The sequence below is a fragment of the Chiloscyllium plagiosum genome, chromosome 12 (assembly GCF_004010195.1).
Source record: "Chiloscyllium plagiosum isolate BGI_BamShark_2017 chromosome 12, ASM401019v2, whole genome shotgun sequence".
Classification (NCBI taxonomy): domain Eukaryota; kingdom Metazoa; phylum Chordata; class Chondrichthyes; order Orectolobiformes; family Hemiscylliidae; genus Chiloscyllium; species Chiloscyllium plagiosum.
This window is the reverse complement of record NC_057721.1, coordinates 8,042,690-8,060,529: the sequence shown is the minus strand read 5'-3', so window position 1 is coordinate 8,060,529 and position 17,840 is coordinate 8,042,690. Positions and strand designations below refer to the sequence as shown.

At 39.6% G+C, this 17,840-nt stretch overlaps 1 protein-coding gene across 3 annotated transcripts in view; it reads left to right on the top strand.

Moving 5' to 3' along the window:
- Nucleotides 1–16,948, top strand: part of LOC122554949 (dnaJ homolog subfamily C member 15-like) — a 24,263-nt gene extending 7,315 nt beyond the window's left edge. The window contains exons 2-7 of one of the 3 annotated variants that reach the window (XM_043700407.1): nucleotides 795–846; nucleotides 3,557–3,630; nucleotides 6,811–6,887; nucleotides 10,202–10,272; nucleotides 11,372–11,503; nucleotides 15,941–16,074. In XM_043700407.1, coding sequence (XP_043556342.1) covers nucleotides 795–846; nucleotides 3,557–3,630; nucleotides 6,811–6,887; nucleotides 10,202–10,272; nucleotides 11,372–11,463 — 366 coding nt within the window. In that variant the 3' untranslated portion in view covers nucleotides 11,464–11,503; nucleotides 15,941–16,074. Of the gene's footprint in view, nucleotides 1–794; nucleotides 847–3,556; nucleotides 3,631–6,810; nucleotides 6,888–10,201; nucleotides 10,273–10,779; nucleotides 11,031–11,371; nucleotides 11,504–15,940 lie in introns of those variants that run through there. The other 2 variants (XM_043700409.1, XM_043700408.1) reach the window with 2 other exon arrangements.
- The last annotated feature ends 892 nt before the right edge of the window (nucleotides 16,949–17,840 follow it).

Below are 17,840 nucleotides of genomic sequence, written 5' to 3'. Positions count from 1 at the left end.
CACCTTATCTCAGTCCCAACCCCCAGATTCAGCACCGCCCTCTTGACCTGCAATCTTCTTCCCGACCTCTCCGGCCTATTACCCTCACCTTAACCTCCTTCCACCTATCGCATTCCCAATGCCCCTCCCCCAAGTCCCTCCTCCCTATCTTTTATCTTAGCCTGATTGGCACACCTTCCTCATTCCTGAAGAAGGGCTTATGCCCAAAATGTCGATTCTCCTGCTCCTTGGATGCTGCCTGATCTGTCTGCGCTTTTCCACTAACGCATTTTTCAGCTCTGATCTCCAGCATCTGCAGTCCTCACTTTCTCCATATATCTTGTTGCTAACAGAATATGTCAATGAATGAAGTAGCCATGTCTTCTTATCATACATCGGTACTTCATTGCTTGGTAGGAGGTTCGGTTAGCTCATTTGCCTGCATGTTGGGTTTGTGACGCAGAGTGGTGCTAACATGTAGATTCAATTCTCGTTACTGCGAAGGACTCTCTTTAATCTTTCCCCTTGCCTGAGATGTGATGACCCTTAAGTTAAACTAGTCGCAATCCTCTCTCTGTAAGGGGGTAGGAGAGCAGCAACTTTGCCTTTTATTATTTGGACAACTGCTGTCAACATATTGGATGTTGTAATTGTCCAGTACCTCAACTGGGAGAAAGTGAGGACTGCAGATGGTCAGAGTCAAAAGTGTGGCACTGGAAAAAAAGGAGCAGGAGGTTATTTTCTCAATCTTGAATGTATTTCTCTTTTTTATTCGCATGTCTGTTTGAAACTGTATTTTTCCATTCCTTTCCCAGGGCAGAACACTTATAGCAGTTGGACTTGGTGTTGCAGCTGCAGCTTTTGCAGGTAAAGCAAAAGTTCACTTCATGCTTCTGCACTTCTTCATAAACTATTATGGACCTTCATCTGTTCAAAAAGAAACAAAACTTTCATTCATATAATGCTTTGAGACTTCTGAAATGCTTTATAGTTAATTCATTTAAGAAACATGCTCCATTCAAAAATGAGAAAATACCCAGATTGTGTGTTTTGAGACTGAAAAATGTTAGACAAAGCATTGGGGAGAATGCTTCCGAATTTCTTTTACTTTCATGTTGAAAGTGCAGATGAAGCTTTGGCTTAACATTTCATCTTGAAGTCACCGACTCCTGACAGCATACCCTTATTATGGTAATGCAGTGTTAGCATAAATGATAGACAGAATCTTATTAGGGACTGATCAACATGGGCATTATTGTAAAAGTTGAAAAAGTCAAGAGATCAGGAATGAGGAGCTTCTCTGCATTGAGATCAAAATGTCAAAAGATTTACAAGAAGCCAAAGGGACAACTTTTTCTTGCAAAGGGTGGTGCGTGTGTGTGGAATGAGCTGCCAGAGGAAGTGGTAGAGACTGCTACAATTGCAGCATTTAAAAGGCAATAGGATGGGTATATGAATCTCATCCCATTTGCCAGCACTTGGCCCATATCCCTCTAAACCCTTTCATATTTTAATTTAAATCTTTCCCCTCTCACCCTAAACCTATGCCCTCTAGTTCTGGACTCTCCCAACATGGGGAAAAAAAACCTTGTCTATTTACCCTAGCCATGCCCCTCTTGATGTTATAAACCTCTATAATGTCACCCTTTGGCCTCCGATGCTCCAGGGAAAACAGTCCCAGCCTGTTCAGCCTCTCCCCATAACTCAAACCCTCCAATCCTGGCAACATCCTTGTAAAGCTTTTCTAACCCTTTCAAGTTTCACAACATCCTTTCGATAGGCAGGAGACTAGAATTACACACAATATTCCAAAAGTGGCTGAACCAATGTCTTGTACAGCCGCAACATGAACTCCTATACTGAGTGCCTTCTGGCTGTAATACTCTGAGATATGTTTAGCCAGTCAGAATCCAGTAACTAGTTCCCTTGTGTGGCACCCTCACTGAGGCTATTGGATGGAAAGAACTATCATGTTTGCATAAACAGGAGTTCCTTTCCTGAAATTGAAATTAAGTCACATAGCAGAATCTGTGCAAATCATGTATCTGGGAATGCACAATGTTAACATTGAGTGTCTAAGTGGGAAGTCATTCTTTTCCAGCAATGACATCCTGTGTCTTGACATGCACAAGATGCAAAGGAGCCGCCTAAATATTCTTCAGTGTCATTACCTGGAGACATAACCAACGGTAGAAGCTTGCTGTGCTGAGTGTTATCTTATGGTAGAATCTATTGGAAGGGTTGTAAACCATTCCTCATATGGATATGTATGAAAAAGACATAAAGAAATCTATGTAAATGTCACCTCTCTACAACAGGTATTTTGATCTAGAATCAATGTAGTTGATTACAGGTGAAAACCTAATACAATGTGTTCAAAAATTGTTGTTTTATTTGTGGTTTTGATCTAATGTAGCAGCTGAATGGAATAAATCATCAGTAGCTTAGCTGTTGGTGTGAAATTACAAAGTCATCTCTTGATTAAGTGATAAGGCAAAACAATGGCTGAAGAATTTCAGTGTCGATAGTGAGGTCATCAATGTTGAACCAGAAAAAGATTTCTTTTTTAAATGTTGAAAAGCTAGAAACTATGTAGTTTCAAAGATGTTGAGACATCTACATGCACAAATGGCAGAATTGCTCATTGGTTAGCCTTTCTGCCTTACAGTGCTAGGTACTCAGGTTCGATTCCAGCTGCGGTGTGCATGCTAAGTGGATTAGCCATGGGAAATGCAGGATTACAGGGATAGGGTAGAGTGTTGGGACTGGGTGGGATGCTCTTCAGGGGACCGGTGTGGATTCAATAGGCTAATTGGCCTGCCTCCACGCTGTAGGGATTCTATATTTAAAAAAAAACAAAATATAGTTGCTAGTTATGGAAAATAAGGCTAACATTCTCTTAAAATGAATTTTAACTTGAATTATAACTTTAACATAAAGTCAGTAATGTTTTCCCTCAGCTATGCAAAACTTGGTTAGGTGACATTTGGACTACTTTATACAATTCATGGCATCATGATGGAAGGTATATGTTGATCTTCACAGGTGTGCAACAGAATGTTACGAAGTGCCCATGGTTAAATTACAAAGAACAATCAACTAAACTAGCCTTGCTTTACCTATTATTCTAAAGGGATGTCTTAATTCAGATTTTTAGAATTTTGAAAGGAACTGAAGGTAAGTAGAAGTAAACTGTTTCCACAGGTGAAGGTTTCTAAGATAATAGAGCATAAATTGAAACCAGTTATTTCATAAGAGCATTAGGAAACTTGCTTCACTCTTTGTTTGGTAGAAGTGGGAAACTCTCTCCCATAAAAAAACAGAAAATGTTAGCTCAGTTAATGTGTTTTAAATAATCTAAGATTAATAGTAACTATATTAAGCTAAAATCTAAAGATTATGGAGCTCTGGCAGGTGGATAAAATCAGGATATAGTTTAACCATGATCTCATTGAATGATAGGCCAGGCTCAAAGGATGAATGACTTCTTGTTTTATGTATCAAAAACCATTAAGGATTGTTTTGAATACTGAAAAGGCAATGAGAATTATACCTGATTTTTTCTTTTTGTTTTTAGGTCGCCATGCATTTCGATTGTGGAAACCTCTTCAACAAATAATTGTAGAAACGGCAAGAAGAATCCCTAGTCCTGTAGGTGTGCTAATAGCAGTGCTTGACTTTTCAAAAATATTATACTTGGATATTTGATCACTTTATGCATGTCTCATATTTTTGGGGTGCAGAACAGCTTGTATACTAAGCATGCTAATTGATGAAATTACTTTTGGGAGGGGTTTTCTGTCAAGAATTTGGGTGGCTTTGTGGCTCCATGGTAACATTTGTATTTTAGAGTCATGTGTTCACGATGCTCTAAGACTTGAGTACATTGACTAAACTGAAAGCCAAGAGTGTGCTTGGATGTCAAAGGTGCTGTATTTCAGAAGAGGTATTAAGCTCATTGATTTCCATGCCATTTTAAGGAATAGCAGAAAGAATCTTCAGGTATCTGAAGCAACAATTGTTCCTCTGCCAGCCCCACACACAACCAATGATTCTGTTGCTTGTTTTGACATTTGGATTTTTTCTCTATTTGCAAATCTGTTTGTGTTTTTACCTTAATTGTAAAAGCAGCTGTAAATCAAGTATTAATTCATTGACAGTAAAGCTCTTTACAATAACCTGAGAATGTCCTTCTAAGTCAAATGATCATCCTTTGTTGCCCCGAGTGTGCTTTGAATCTGAATTATATGGCAAGAGTTGGCTTATTAGGTAATCTGTACTTTGAAGACTGTTGACACTAAAATAGCTTCTTTATTACCTACTCTTGTAAATTCACATGAATCAAAGCAATATAAAGGAAGTTACCTTGTGAGTTAGCACACCATGTTGTGACATCTCTAAGTTAAAGGGGTTAATGTTCCTCCAAAGAGTAACGCACCCAGACCCATTCCTCTACCCTATTATCCAATATTTACCCCTGACTAATGCACCTAACCTACACATCCCGAGCACTATGGGCAATTTAGCATGGCCACATCTTTGGATTATGAGAGGATACTGGAGCACCCGGAGGGAACCCATACAGACACAGGGAGAATGTGCAAACTCTGCACAGACAGTCATCTGAAGCTGGAATCGAACACGGGTCCCTGGTGCTGTGAGGCAGTAGTGTTCGCCACTGAGTCACCGTGCTGCTTCTTTCAGAAAATCTGAGAGGTAGAAATGTTTATCATCTGTGGAAAAAGTGGATTTAGAATCTTAAGCCTTGAAACAAGAGGATTGCTGTAAAAACTCAGATATTTCATTAAGGTCTTCTAAAGTAATCTCGATAATCAACCAACCAGATTTTTACAAACTTTCAGAGCAAGTAAGTTCAGCAAGAGAATGCCTTGGCAGCATTACTCACATTTATATAACAAGGATGTAATTTCATTGGAGTCAGTTCAGAGAAAATTCACCTAGACTACTTTCGGAGTTGAAAGGCTTTTCTTAAGAGGAGGAGGAGATTCAGCAGTTTAGGCCTATACTTGCTGGAGTTCAAAAGGATGAGAAAAAATCTAATTGAGGTATATAATAATGCTAAAGGCGCTTGACACACTAGATGTAGAGTGGACCTTTCGCCTTGTGGGACAACCTGGAATGAGCTGTCATAGGCTAACGGGTGGCAAATTTAAATCAGAGACTTGCTTCTCTCAAAGGATTGGGAATCTGTGGAATTCATTACCTCAGTGTGGTGGACACTGGGACACCAAATAAATTCTAAGAATGAGAGACTTTTTAAATTAGTAATGCATTAAAGGGTACTGGAGAGTGGACAAGGAAATAGAGTTGAGACCGAGATGAAATCAGCCATGATCACGTTAGTGATAGAGCAGGCTCGAGGGGCAGAATTGCTCCTGCTCCTATTTTTTATGTTCAACTCCAAGAATAAAAAAAAAGACAAAGTATTGTGGATGCTGGAAATCTGAAATAAAACCAGGAAGTACTGGGGAAACACAGTAGGCCTGGCAGCATTTGAGGAGAGGGAAACAAAGTTAACTTTTTGAGTCTGATATGAGTTTTCTGAACAGTTCCAAAGAAGAGTCATAATTGATCAAAATATTAATTTTGTTTCTTTCTCTACGGATATTGCCAGATCTACTGAGTTTCTCGAGCACTTTGTTTTTTTTAATCTTGAGAGTAAATCTTTTTTAAAAAGTGTATGTTATGAAGACTTTCCAAATCCACACGAGACAAAGATGAACCAATTTTGTTGCAGTTGATTTGTACTGCAGGTGTAAACACGGTTTTGCTGTTAGGAAACAGTCATCACAACCAGCACTCAACTCAGGATATGGATAGATCATCTATGTAGATATGGATGAAACATTTCTATGAGACATCTGACAAGTTTCATGCTCACAGATTTACTACTAAAAAAATTCAACAACAACCAACATCTCTCCTGTAGTACCTTTTGATATAAAAAAATGTTAAAGCACTTGCAAGCACAAGAGGAAATGTTTGGGGTGGCATGGTGGCTCAGTGGTTAGCACTGGGTGACTGTGTGGAGTTTGCACATTCTCCCCGTGTCTGCATGGGTTTCCTCCGTTCTTCAGTTTCCTCCCACAGTCTAAAGATGTGCAGGTCAGGTGAATTGGCCATGCTAAATTGCCCATAGTGTTAGGCACATTAGTCAGATGGAAATGGGTGTGGGTGGGTTACTCTTCGGAGGGTCGGTGTGGACCTGTTGGGCTGAAGGGCCTGTTTCCACATTGTAGGGAATCTAATCTAAAAAACATTTAAACATGTCAAGGAACTTGAAATTACTGACAGTAAACAAGTAGTCAAGCATAATAGCTGTTGGGATCTGAACACTTGGAAAGTGCAGACTCTGCTTGTGAAGTGGTTGGATTATCATACAAATAATGTGGGGTAATCTGAAGAAGCCACTCCTACACTCAGTTTAGGTGCAGTTTTAGATTGAGAAGCATATTTAAAGTATTGGAAAAAGATAGAAACTTTCATTGTATACAACTCTTATTTTTACATTAATAAGACGGAGTTTCTTAGCAGCACAATTGCAACTCAATTAAACCCATCCTGAAATAATTTCTTGGGGGTTGTTGTGATGCTACTTCCTTTGCCCTGTCAATCCTTAAATTATTGTGTTACTTAATTTGTGTTTAATGATCAAATAATGGTTCAAAATGGTAACTCGGACCATAAATAAAGATGTTTTTCTAGAATTCCAAAATACAGCATCACAGAAATAAGTTTAGCAAACAAAATATTCTACTAGATATATGTATCATTAACAGATGGGTTACTATGGGACATTTTATCTTGTAGAGCTTTCCAGCATATTACAAAGGAGGATTTGAAGCAAAAATGAATAAGCGTGAGGCCACCCTTATATTAGGTGTCAGGTAAGTGTTGTCACTCATTCATGTGTAGATGCTGTTTTGGGAATCCCATTGGCTAAGGTGTTACAATTTCAGAGAGACATTTGCAGATTACTTGCTGTAGGTTTGGAAAACAATCCTGTAGAATCATGATAAATGTTCATGATGATAGTGTGGGAAATCAAGAGCCTCTGCAAGTATCCTATCCCTGTTTGCTTCATGGCAAGTAACATAAATTAGTCCTAACCAAACTTCAGTAAGGGTGGAAGTTGGGAGCAGCCACCTCACTGGGTTTTTTTTTTACAGACCCCCTAATAGCAGTAGAGAGATCAAAGAACTCATAGGCTGGCAGATTTTGGATAAATGCATATGTAGCAGGGTTGTTTTCATGGGTGACTTCAATTTCCCAATATTGACTGGAACCTCCTTAGTGCCGATGGTTTGGATGGAGCTGTTTTTGTCAGGTCTGTTCAGGAGGGTTTCCTTACTCAGAATGTAGACAGATCGACGAGGGGAGAGGCCATTTTGGATTTGGTGCTGAGCAATGAGCCAGGACAGATGTCAGAACACTTTGGTGACAGTGACCATAACCATAGCCATGGAGAAGGTAACTCCCCAGTTACCATGGGGAGCTATTTAATTGGGGAAAAAGAAATTATGACGCTATCGGACACTAATTGGCAAATCCAGTTTGGGAGCAGTTGTTCCACAGAAAGGGCACAAGACATGTGGAAACTGTTTAAGGAGCAGTTGTTGCAAGTGATGCATTAATTTGTTCTCCGAGACAGGAAAGAAGTGTAAGATTAAGGAGCCTTGGATGACTAGAACAGAGGAACGTTTTGTCAAAAGGAAGAAGGCAGCTTATGTAAGGTGGAGGAAGCAAGGATCTCGCACGGCTTTAGAGGATTACAGGCTTACCAGAAAGGAGCTCAGAAATGGACTGAGGAGAGCCAGGAGGGGGTATGAAAAATGTTTGGCGGGAAGGATTAGGGAGAACCCAAAGGCATTTTACTCATACATGAGGAATAAGAGAATGATCAGGGAGAAGGTAGGACCGATCAGGGATACAGGAGGGAACTTGTGCGTGGAGTCTGAGCAGATAGGGGAAGCCGAAAATGAGTTTTTTGCTTTGGTTTTCATTAAGGAAAGGGACCTTGTTGTGAATGAGAACTTCGAGGACCTGGGAAAAAAGCTTGAGCAGACTGAGATTGAGGAAGTTGATGTGCTGGAAAGTTTAGCAATTATTAAGATTGATAAGTCCAGACCAGATTTATCCTAGTTTGCTCTGGGCAGTGAGAAAGGAGGTTGCTATACCGCTGGCGAAGACCTTTGCTTCCTCACTCTCCATGGGAGCCATACCCAAGGATTGGGGGAGGAGATTGTTGTTACCCTTCTAAAAAACAGGAATAGGAAATCCCAGGCAATTACAGACCAGTCAGTCTTACGTCTGTGGTCAGCAAGGTTTTGGAGAGAATTCTGAGGGATCGGACTTAGGACTATTTGGAAAAGCATAGCGTGATTAAAAGCAGTCAGCATGGCTTTGTAAGGGGAGGGTCATGCCTCACAAATCATATTGAGTTCTTTGAGGAGGTGCCGAGACAGGTACGTGAAGGTCGAGCAGTGGATGTGGTATACATGGACTTCAGCAAGGCATTTGATGAGGATCCCCATGGTAGGCTCATTCATAAAATCAGGAGGTATGGGATACAGAGAGATTTGGCTCTCTGGATTCAGAATTGGTTGGCTGACAGAAAGCTGAGAGTGGTTTTAGATGGAAAGTATTCTACCTGGAGGTCAGTGGTGAGTGGTGTCCCACAGTGCTCTGATCTTGGTCCTCTGCTCTTTTAGTTTTTTTAAATATCTTGGATGAGGAGGTTGAGGGGTGGATTAGTAAATTTGCAGATGACACAAAGGTTGGAGGTGCTGTTGATAGTATCGACGGCTGTTGCAGGCTGCAGCGTGACATTGACAAGATGCAGCGGTGGGCTGAGAAATGGCAGATGGAGTTCAACCTGGATAAATGCAAAGTGATTCATTTTGGAAGGGCGAACTTGAATGCTGAATATAGGATTAAGGACAGGATGCTTGGCAGTTTGGAAGAACAACGAGATCTTGGTGTTCAAATGCATCAATCGCTCAAAGTGCCACCCAGGTAGACAGGGTTGTCAAGAAAGCATATGGTGTTTTGACTTTTATTAATAGGGGATTGACTTTAAGAGCCGCAAGGTTTTGCTGCAGCTCTACAAAACCATGGTGAGACCACACTTGGAATATTGTTTCCAGTTCTGGTCACCCCTATAATAGAAAAGATGTGGAGGCTTTGGAGAGGTGGCAAAGAAAGTTTAGCAGGATGCTGCCTGGACTGGTGGGCTTGTCTTATGAAGAGAAGTTGACTAAGCTCTGACATTTCTCTGTGGAGAGGAGGAAGAAGAAAGGTGACCTGATCGAGGTGTACAAGGTAATGAGAGGCAGAGATAAAGTTGATAGCCAGAGACTTTTCCCCAGGGCAGGATTGATGGCCATGAAGGGTCATAGTTTTAAGGTGTTAGGAGAAAGGTATAGAGGAGATGACAGAGGTAGGTTATTTACGCAGAGAGTTGTGAATGCATGGAATGCGTTGCCAGCGGTGGTGGTGGAAGCAGTCATTAGGGATAGTTAAGTGACTGCTGTACATACAATTGGACAGCAGTGAATGGAGGGATGCATAGGTTAGGTTATTTTATTTTAGATTAGGATTAATCCTCGGCACAACATTGTGAGCTGAAGGGCCTGTTCTGTGCTGTACTTTTCTATGTTCTATGTTCATAAAAGCAGCAGGTTATTTTTTTACAAAATCTCAATGCATTTTGATGCCAGTAAGTACTTGGGTGCTTGTGAAGTTTTTAACTTTCATTAAGTGTCGAATTCTAATTGACCACTTGAAATTCTTTACCATTCCCACTTGGGCCACATATTGTTAGATTGGTTCATTCCAAAAGTTTGGTGCTCTCAGCACTGTGCTGAAGTATTAACCTAGAATTTGTCCTCAAATCAGGAAAGGTATTATCAATCTCCACCAGTTCATAAAGCAAAATGGGAACATCTGGGCCACACTTCAGCTCACTCTCCTTGAAATGAATGACTGGGTGCTTGGTGATAAATACATGGTGACCTATTATGTTAAATGATGGATTCAGAATTTTAAGGTAAAACGCTGAAAACACATTGATCAGCTTGTCGAGTGGATTCAGTGGTTAGATTCAAATTTCATACAGTTTACCATTGTGGGAGCTTTTTCTTTTATCCTTGAGAGATGTTTTGAATGAATGTTGAGTATAGATTGATGTGTCTCTTTTTAGTTCATCAGCTTCTCGAACAAAAGTTGGAGAAGCCCATAAAAGAATTATGCTCTTGAATCATCCTGACAGAGGTAGGAATAATATTTAATGGAAACTTCAAATAAATGGATCAGTTTGAATTCCTTAGAGAGTAACTCTAATTATCTAGACTGGAAAGTCACATAACTTTTAAACGTTTATTTCTCTTTTGTTATTGGTTACAGCATTGAGTGAGCACCTGTCGGTCACTTCAAGAAGTTTATAGGCAATGATTAATCAGGAGTCTTAATGCGTAAAAAGTTAATATTTGAAATCCTACACTAAGTGAGATAACCTGAGTAAAGTAACTCTGAAGAATTCTCTCTAATTCCTCAATGGTATGGATATACTGTCTTAAAGTCTCTTGCCAGCACAATGGTGGAAAGTCAGTGTTGCCCTTCCATGTCTCAGTTCATTGATTTGGATGGTTGGGTTTGCACTCCTTAAGATTATTTATCCTTGTGCTTGTTAAATTACTTTGACTGCCTAATTCTTGTTTTTCAAAAATGTGTTAAAATCCCAAGGCCTCATCCCTTCTTCTCTTGTGTAACTACCTCCAGGCCAATTGTATTTCTCCAGCTGTTCTTGTCAATCCACCCACGTCACCATCCTTACATCTTTCCACCTCCGGGATCCTGTTTTATAGCCCATTTGGTAAATGTCCTAATTTTTTCTCTGTTGATTCGGAATATGATATTTGAGGCCTAATGGTTTTGGGACCTAATATCAGCAGAAATAAAATAAAATAAAATAAAATAAAGAACTGCAGGTGTTGGAAATCTGAAATATAAACAGAAACTCAGCAGGTCTGGTAGCATCTGCAGACAGAAAGCAGAGCCAATGTATCAAGTAGAGTGACCAAAGTCTAATTCTGAAGAAGGGTCACTGGACTTGAAACATTGACTGCTTTCTGCCCAAAGATGCTGCTGTAACTGTTGAGTTTTTCCAGCAATTTGTTTTTGTTCCCATATTTCCTGTTGTTGGCTGACTGGCATGCCATCTCACCAATACCAATCCTCCTTTCAGTCATTTCTGAGAAGGCCAGGTTAGGTGTGGAATGGTTAACCACTCATGAGTGGAGGTTGAGAAAATCAAGGGTCTCTTTTAAGATTCCTTTTTCATGCCAACTGGACTCTCCTTGGAATCTTTCAGGGTTCTACATTAAATTTGATTCAATGACTCCAAATGACAAATCCTATAGCTTGGTGCAGTTGTATGATTATGCTCCTTTGTCCTTGGGGTGAATTACATCTTTAAAGATACTTCTTTTGAGGAAAATTCCAAGTAAGTATGTAGCTTGAATAGTGGCATTTTGAATAAGCAGCTTGATGTTTATCTTTTTCCTCCAAAATCATCATCATTACATTGAAACTCATGTTGAGACTAAAAGCCTATGCTCACCTTCCCAACTTTCAAATTGACCTCCTTTTATCAAAACTCTTCCTCTAAAGGTAATGGACCAATATCATACCAAAATATCCATCTGTTTTGTTTCTCACCCTTCAAAAGTCAAATATGGTCACTCTTTCGGTATAGCCTCCTAACATTGATTTGGAATCTGAAACACCGACTGAGATAGGAAAATGAAAAATCGGCAAACCTGCAGAAAAAGAAGTCATTGGAATATGTTGGGTGAAAACAAAACAGCTGATCCCAGACAAAATGGAGTGGAGACTCTGGCAGATTGGAGTACTGTATTGACCTTCATCTTTTATTAGAATAATCAGTTTTTTTAATTCCTACTTTGTCGGGTTGTCTTGTACACATGCCACCTTGCAAGTAAACTCGGTAATTGTTTCAGCAGGAGTAGACAACCATAATAATGGCTGATGAAGTATGACCATTTAAATGACTTGCTTACCCTCAATTAGTGTTTTTTCTGTATTCTTATGCTATTGAAGTATAGAAGCATAACATGGATCAAACCATCCATTCATCTTCACACTGAACAGTCCCTCACATACTGCTTGCCCTCACGAGTAGCTTTTATACGTTACACGTTTGGGTTGGGTGAGTTTCTGTGTACTTGCTATCATGTCTAAACTGTACTCTTGTTAATCCCTGGATTTGGGCCTGATTTTTACATATTGGTACTTGAATAAAAATCATTATCAATGGTTAGAGTTTAGTCTAGGTGTTATATCTGGTGGAGAGGAATGTTATGAATTAATGTGCCACTTATGTTATGTATCTCTGCTCCTGTAACCACCGATGTAAAGCAGTTTAAATGATACAGGATTCATGTAGTCTTAAAAAAGGGTAGATTGTAAAATGGGAAGATAGCTATTGAAATTTGACTTTTAATGGTCTGTTTATAGAGTGATGAGGTATAACCAAATATTACAATGCAATCATTTGGTCAGTCATATTTTCTCTCAGCAATTAACATGCATTATAATGATTTCATTATGAAAAGACATTTAAGGATATTATGCTATTACGATTGTGATCAAAACCAATAATAAAGAACAAAGAACAGTACAGCACAAGACCAGGCTCTTCTGCCCACCAAGACTGTGCTGACACATGATGTCTTTCTAAACTAAAACCTTTTGCCTCTATACTGTCTGAATCCCTCTAATCTCTGCCTGGATCTCTGCCTGGTCATATATCTGACAAGATGCGACTTAAATGTTGCTATTGCATCAGACTCACCACTACCTCTGGCAGTGCATTCCAGGCACATAACACCTTTTTTGTTTTGTTTTTGAAAACCTGTCTTACTCATCTCCTTTAAACGTATCCCCTTTTCCCTTAAACCTATGACCTCTAGTAATAGAATTTTTTACAAATGACTGACTGTCCATTCTGTCTATGCTTCTATCATGCTACAATATTCCAAATGTGGCGTAACTAAGGATCTCTTTAGCTGCAATATGACATGCCAATTTCTACGCTCTGGGCCCCCGACTGATGAAGGAAAGCATGCTACATTTCTTCTTATCTACTTTTGTTGCGAATTTCAGAGAACTGTTGACCTCTAAACCTAGGTCTCTCTGTATATTGATGCTACTAAAGGTTCTGTCATTTACTGTATAATTCCCTCCTGCATTGGATCTCCCAAAATGCACTGACCTTGCATTTGTCCCGATTACACTGCATCTGTCGTTTCTCTGCCCAAATCCTTAACCTATATATCCTGCTATATCCTTTGGCAATCCTCCTGACTATATGTAGCTCCCCCAACATTTGTGTCATCTGCAAATTTACTAATCAGGCCACCTATATTTTCCTCCAAGCAAGTTTCATATGTATATATGTATATGCGTGTGTGTATGTATGATATATATAACACACTACAAACAACATGCGTCCATAACTGCATCTGGTTAGGCTCATTCCCCAAACCAGGCCTTGTATGGTCACTAGCCTATTGACATTGGACTATTGACATTTTGTTTAAAAAAAAAAAAACCACCCTGGACACACACAATATATATACGCGCACACTCCTGCACTAATAGAGTCCGAATCAGTATACAGGAAGTCAAAATCACCCAACACCGTAATCCTGTTGTTTTTACGGTGGCTCAGTGGTTAGCACTGCTGTCTCACAGCCCCAGGGATGCGGCTTTGACTCCAGCCTTGTGCAACTGTCTTTGTGGAGTTTGCACGTTCTCCCTGTGTCTATGTGGATTTCCTCCAGGTGCTCTGGTTTCCTCCCACAGTCCAAAGATGTGCAGTTTAGGTGAATTGGCAATGATAAATTGACCATAGTGTTCAGGGATGTGTAGGTTAGGTGCATTGTTAAAGGGGTAAATGTAAATTACAGTAATGGGGAATGGGTTTGGGCGTGACACTCTTTGGAGAGTCGGTGTGGAGTTGTTGGGCGGAAGGGCCTGTTTCCACACTAGGGATTCTATGATTACATTTTTCCATAAACTTTCCATGTATGTTCCTCTATCACCCACTGACAGTTGGGAGGCCTGTAATACAACCTCATCAAAATGATTGCACCCTTTGTATTCCTGAGGTCCACTCTGACAAGCATAACTCATGAATGAACTAAATGAGGCTTTTTGTAACAAATATTCAACAACTAATCTGCAGCGAATAAAACTTTGCTTTAGTGAATTTTGATTAATTTTCAAATTAGTCAGTTAAGAATGTATTGAAATCACTTTTAACGAAGGTCATTTTTTTCAAAAATAATTGTTATGTAAAGTATGGTCACAGTATAACTTAAACATTGTTGGTGAAGTGATTGTTCACTTGTGGGGTAAGTCAGGCTTGATCAATGGAGGGCACAATGCTTGCATTTAATGTTCAAATTAATTGCTGTCAAAATGGAGATTTGACTGGAGAATTAGACATTTAAAACTGGAAGTGATAATGCTGTAGAATTAATTTCTTAATTTTCAATTTTATCCCTTTTCAACACTTGAAAATTAACTTGACCCTTGATGCCTAAAAGGCCAAGCAACAAAACCAAAGTAGCATAGTAACATTCAGTAGATAATTATTGTTTGCATATTATGGATCAACATATACATCATGAAATTTTGTTTAGTAGCAAGTAAAGACATTATTATTTTATGTGCTTATCAGTCTATTACCTCATCTGAGCCACTTCTTTTCACTGACCTTGTAAGAAGCAGATACTATTAACATTTACACTTGGGTTTAGCAACTCCCATACCATCTCACCAAGCTTTCCTATAGACATTTTAAAGTCATTGGCGTTGATGTGAGACAAGTCAAATAATCTTCTAATTTTATCCTGAGGATTTCAGCAGCAAACCAACCCACATGCCCACCCTGGACAGACATAATCAGTCCCTCAATTGAGGTTGTAATCCACTATTTGGGAGCTGCTGTGTTACAACATAACCAGAGTGTGAAACAATATAAAGCTCAGGTTCTCAGCCCTGCACATCTACTTGTGCACCCTTTCTTGAGGGAATGGTAGAAGGTAAATATTATTATTTCTAATCAAATCAAATTAGTGAAATCTAGGTGCTGTAAGTGTACAGTCAAAAATAGTTTAATTTTTAATGCTCCTAGTTATGATCTGAGAAGCACTGCCGGAATGGACAATGGGAGCAGATTTTGACTTTCAAAGGGTATTGGATATAAATGTTTTTAAATGAACTTTTTCAGGCATGTTAATATACCTCTCAGACAAGTGGAATTTGAACACAGATCTTCTGTGCTACTGAACCACAACTTCCTTTGTTTGAAATGGAAATATTTCTGGTGTTATGTGAATGAGCAGACATGTGAATTGGATAGTCCTTTCAAAAGCTAGTACAGTCATGATGGTTTGAATTGTCACTTATTCTGTCAACTTCTGATTGTGTAAGTGGAAGCTTTTTTTAAAATGCTGGATATTGTACACCAATGTTTTATCGGGTAACTGCATTGTTTAATTATTGCTGAGCTGAAAATGTGTTGCTGGAAAAGCGCAGCAGGTCAGGCAGCATCCAGGGAACAGGAGAATCGACGTTTCAGGCATAAGCCCTTCTTCAGGAATCCTGAAGAAGGGCTTATGCCCGAAACGTCGATTCTCCTGTTCCCTGGATGCTGCCTGACCTGCTGCGCTTTTCCAGCAACACATTTTCAGCTCTGATCTCCAGCATCTGCAGACCTCACTTTCTCCCTAATTATTGCTGAGCACTATTGCAAATAGAACAAGAGTCAGAACTTGAAAACCGTTAAGAAGCCAGAGAACCTTGCAATTCTAAATTAAACTAGAGCTCATTTATGTCCCTATAATTTTAGGAGGATCACCATACCTGGCTGCAAAGATCAATGAAGCAAAAGATCTACTGGATTCTTCCAGCAAGAAATGATTTCTCATGACTGTTATTGTTTTATTGTATACAATTTAGCAGTAAAATATTATACCTTTTGAATAAGATTGTTCTCACTTATGCTCTAATATAGTTATAAACATTACAGTTGAAATGTGTTGATGAAAATTGGATTTGGAGTGAGAAAGTGAGTTTTTCTTTCATACAAGACAAATAAGAACTTTGCAGAATTTAGTTTACAGGAGTGAAGCTTAATTTAAACACATTATCAAATGAGTGTGAGATTTACACTCCAATGATGTTTGCGTGATAAATAGATTTTATTCTTTGAATGCAACCCTAGATGTGATGACTTCATTTTCATTTCTTGTATGTAGTCTACATATATATGGTTATTACTGCTTTAGCTCTGGGAATAAGGGTTAGGCCTATTATGTCTTATAAGGGAACAAATATGAGAATATTTAAAGATAATGAATGTGAAGGGCTGTAGGAGAGAGCCAAATAGTGGAATCATTATTATTGAGTCTGTTAAAGTCAAATTTGAACTTGTCAGTTGTCTGATCATCAACTAAGTGCCTCCAAGGCAGTAGACGTTTGGAACTGAGTCAGTGGATGCTAGATTTGGGATGGTTTTTATTGCCTGAATCAGTTGTTCAATAGGAAAGAATAGAGTTGCTATCTAATGTTAGAGGATAATTGATAGGATAGTTATAGCTTGAGCAGTTTGGAGATGCTAACACTGGTAATGATATCTGTGAAAAGAGTTATGTAGAGTCGCAAGATGGTCATTCAGACTTGAATCTGTTCTGCTATTCAGTTATTTCATAGGACAGCTTCAAGGCCAGTTCCTGGTTCCTAGCACTGTTAACTAAAGAGAGGGTGATCTGCTACCTCAACAGAAATTCAGACCCATGTTTGGCTGCCTTTCCCCGCTTTAGAGCAGCTTTTACAAATTAAAGAAATATTGTTCATACTTGCTGTTGTATCAATATTGTTGACTCTTTTAGGAGTTCTCTTCCCAACAATCTGGTAAAGACATGTGACATACCATTTTTGTTTGTCTGTTTGCAGAGGGCTTTTTCCATTGGGCAAAATGCAAACTTAGTATGAAGTTCCCACATCCTTATTGGTTTGATGAAGACTACCAAACTTCTTGTACATTGGCACTAATCTCAGAACATTACAACTGACAGCAGAGCTAGACAGGGGTGGCATGTTGGCTCAGTGGTTAGCACTGCTGCCTCACAGTGCCAGGAAGCTGGGTTCGATTCCAACCTTGGGAGACTGTCTGTCTGTCTGGAGTTTGCATGTTCTCCTCGTGTCTGCATTGGTTTCCTCCAGGTGCTCCGGTTTCCTCTCACAGTCCAAAGATGTGCAGGTTAGGTGGATTGGCCACGCTAAATTGCCCGTAGTGTTCAGGGTTGTGTAGGTTAAGTGCATTAGTCAGGGGTAAATATAGTGTAGGGGGAATGGGTCTGGATGGTTTACTCTTCGGACTTGTTGGACCGAAGGGCCTGTTTCCACACTTGTAGGGATTCTCTTCTAGGCCTGGGGAAGTACAGTTGTGGATCATTTTTGTGGGTTTGCTCATTTTCATGTTAATAGAACCTAATTTTGCCTTTTTGATCCACATTTCATTTTCTCCCATGTATTGGAGAGAAACTAGATGGCATCAATTCCCACATGAAAGTCTGAGTAGTTACCTTACAACGGCAACTCACAACTTGCTCCTATGGGGCTCCAGCTTGGACAGCAGTCACCAACATCTTCACAGTATGCCCCAGAGGTAGTGAATTCCCGCACCCTCAAGGTTGTCATCAATCAGGTACCAGTCTCACCCAATTATCATGGTGTGCCTCCACCCA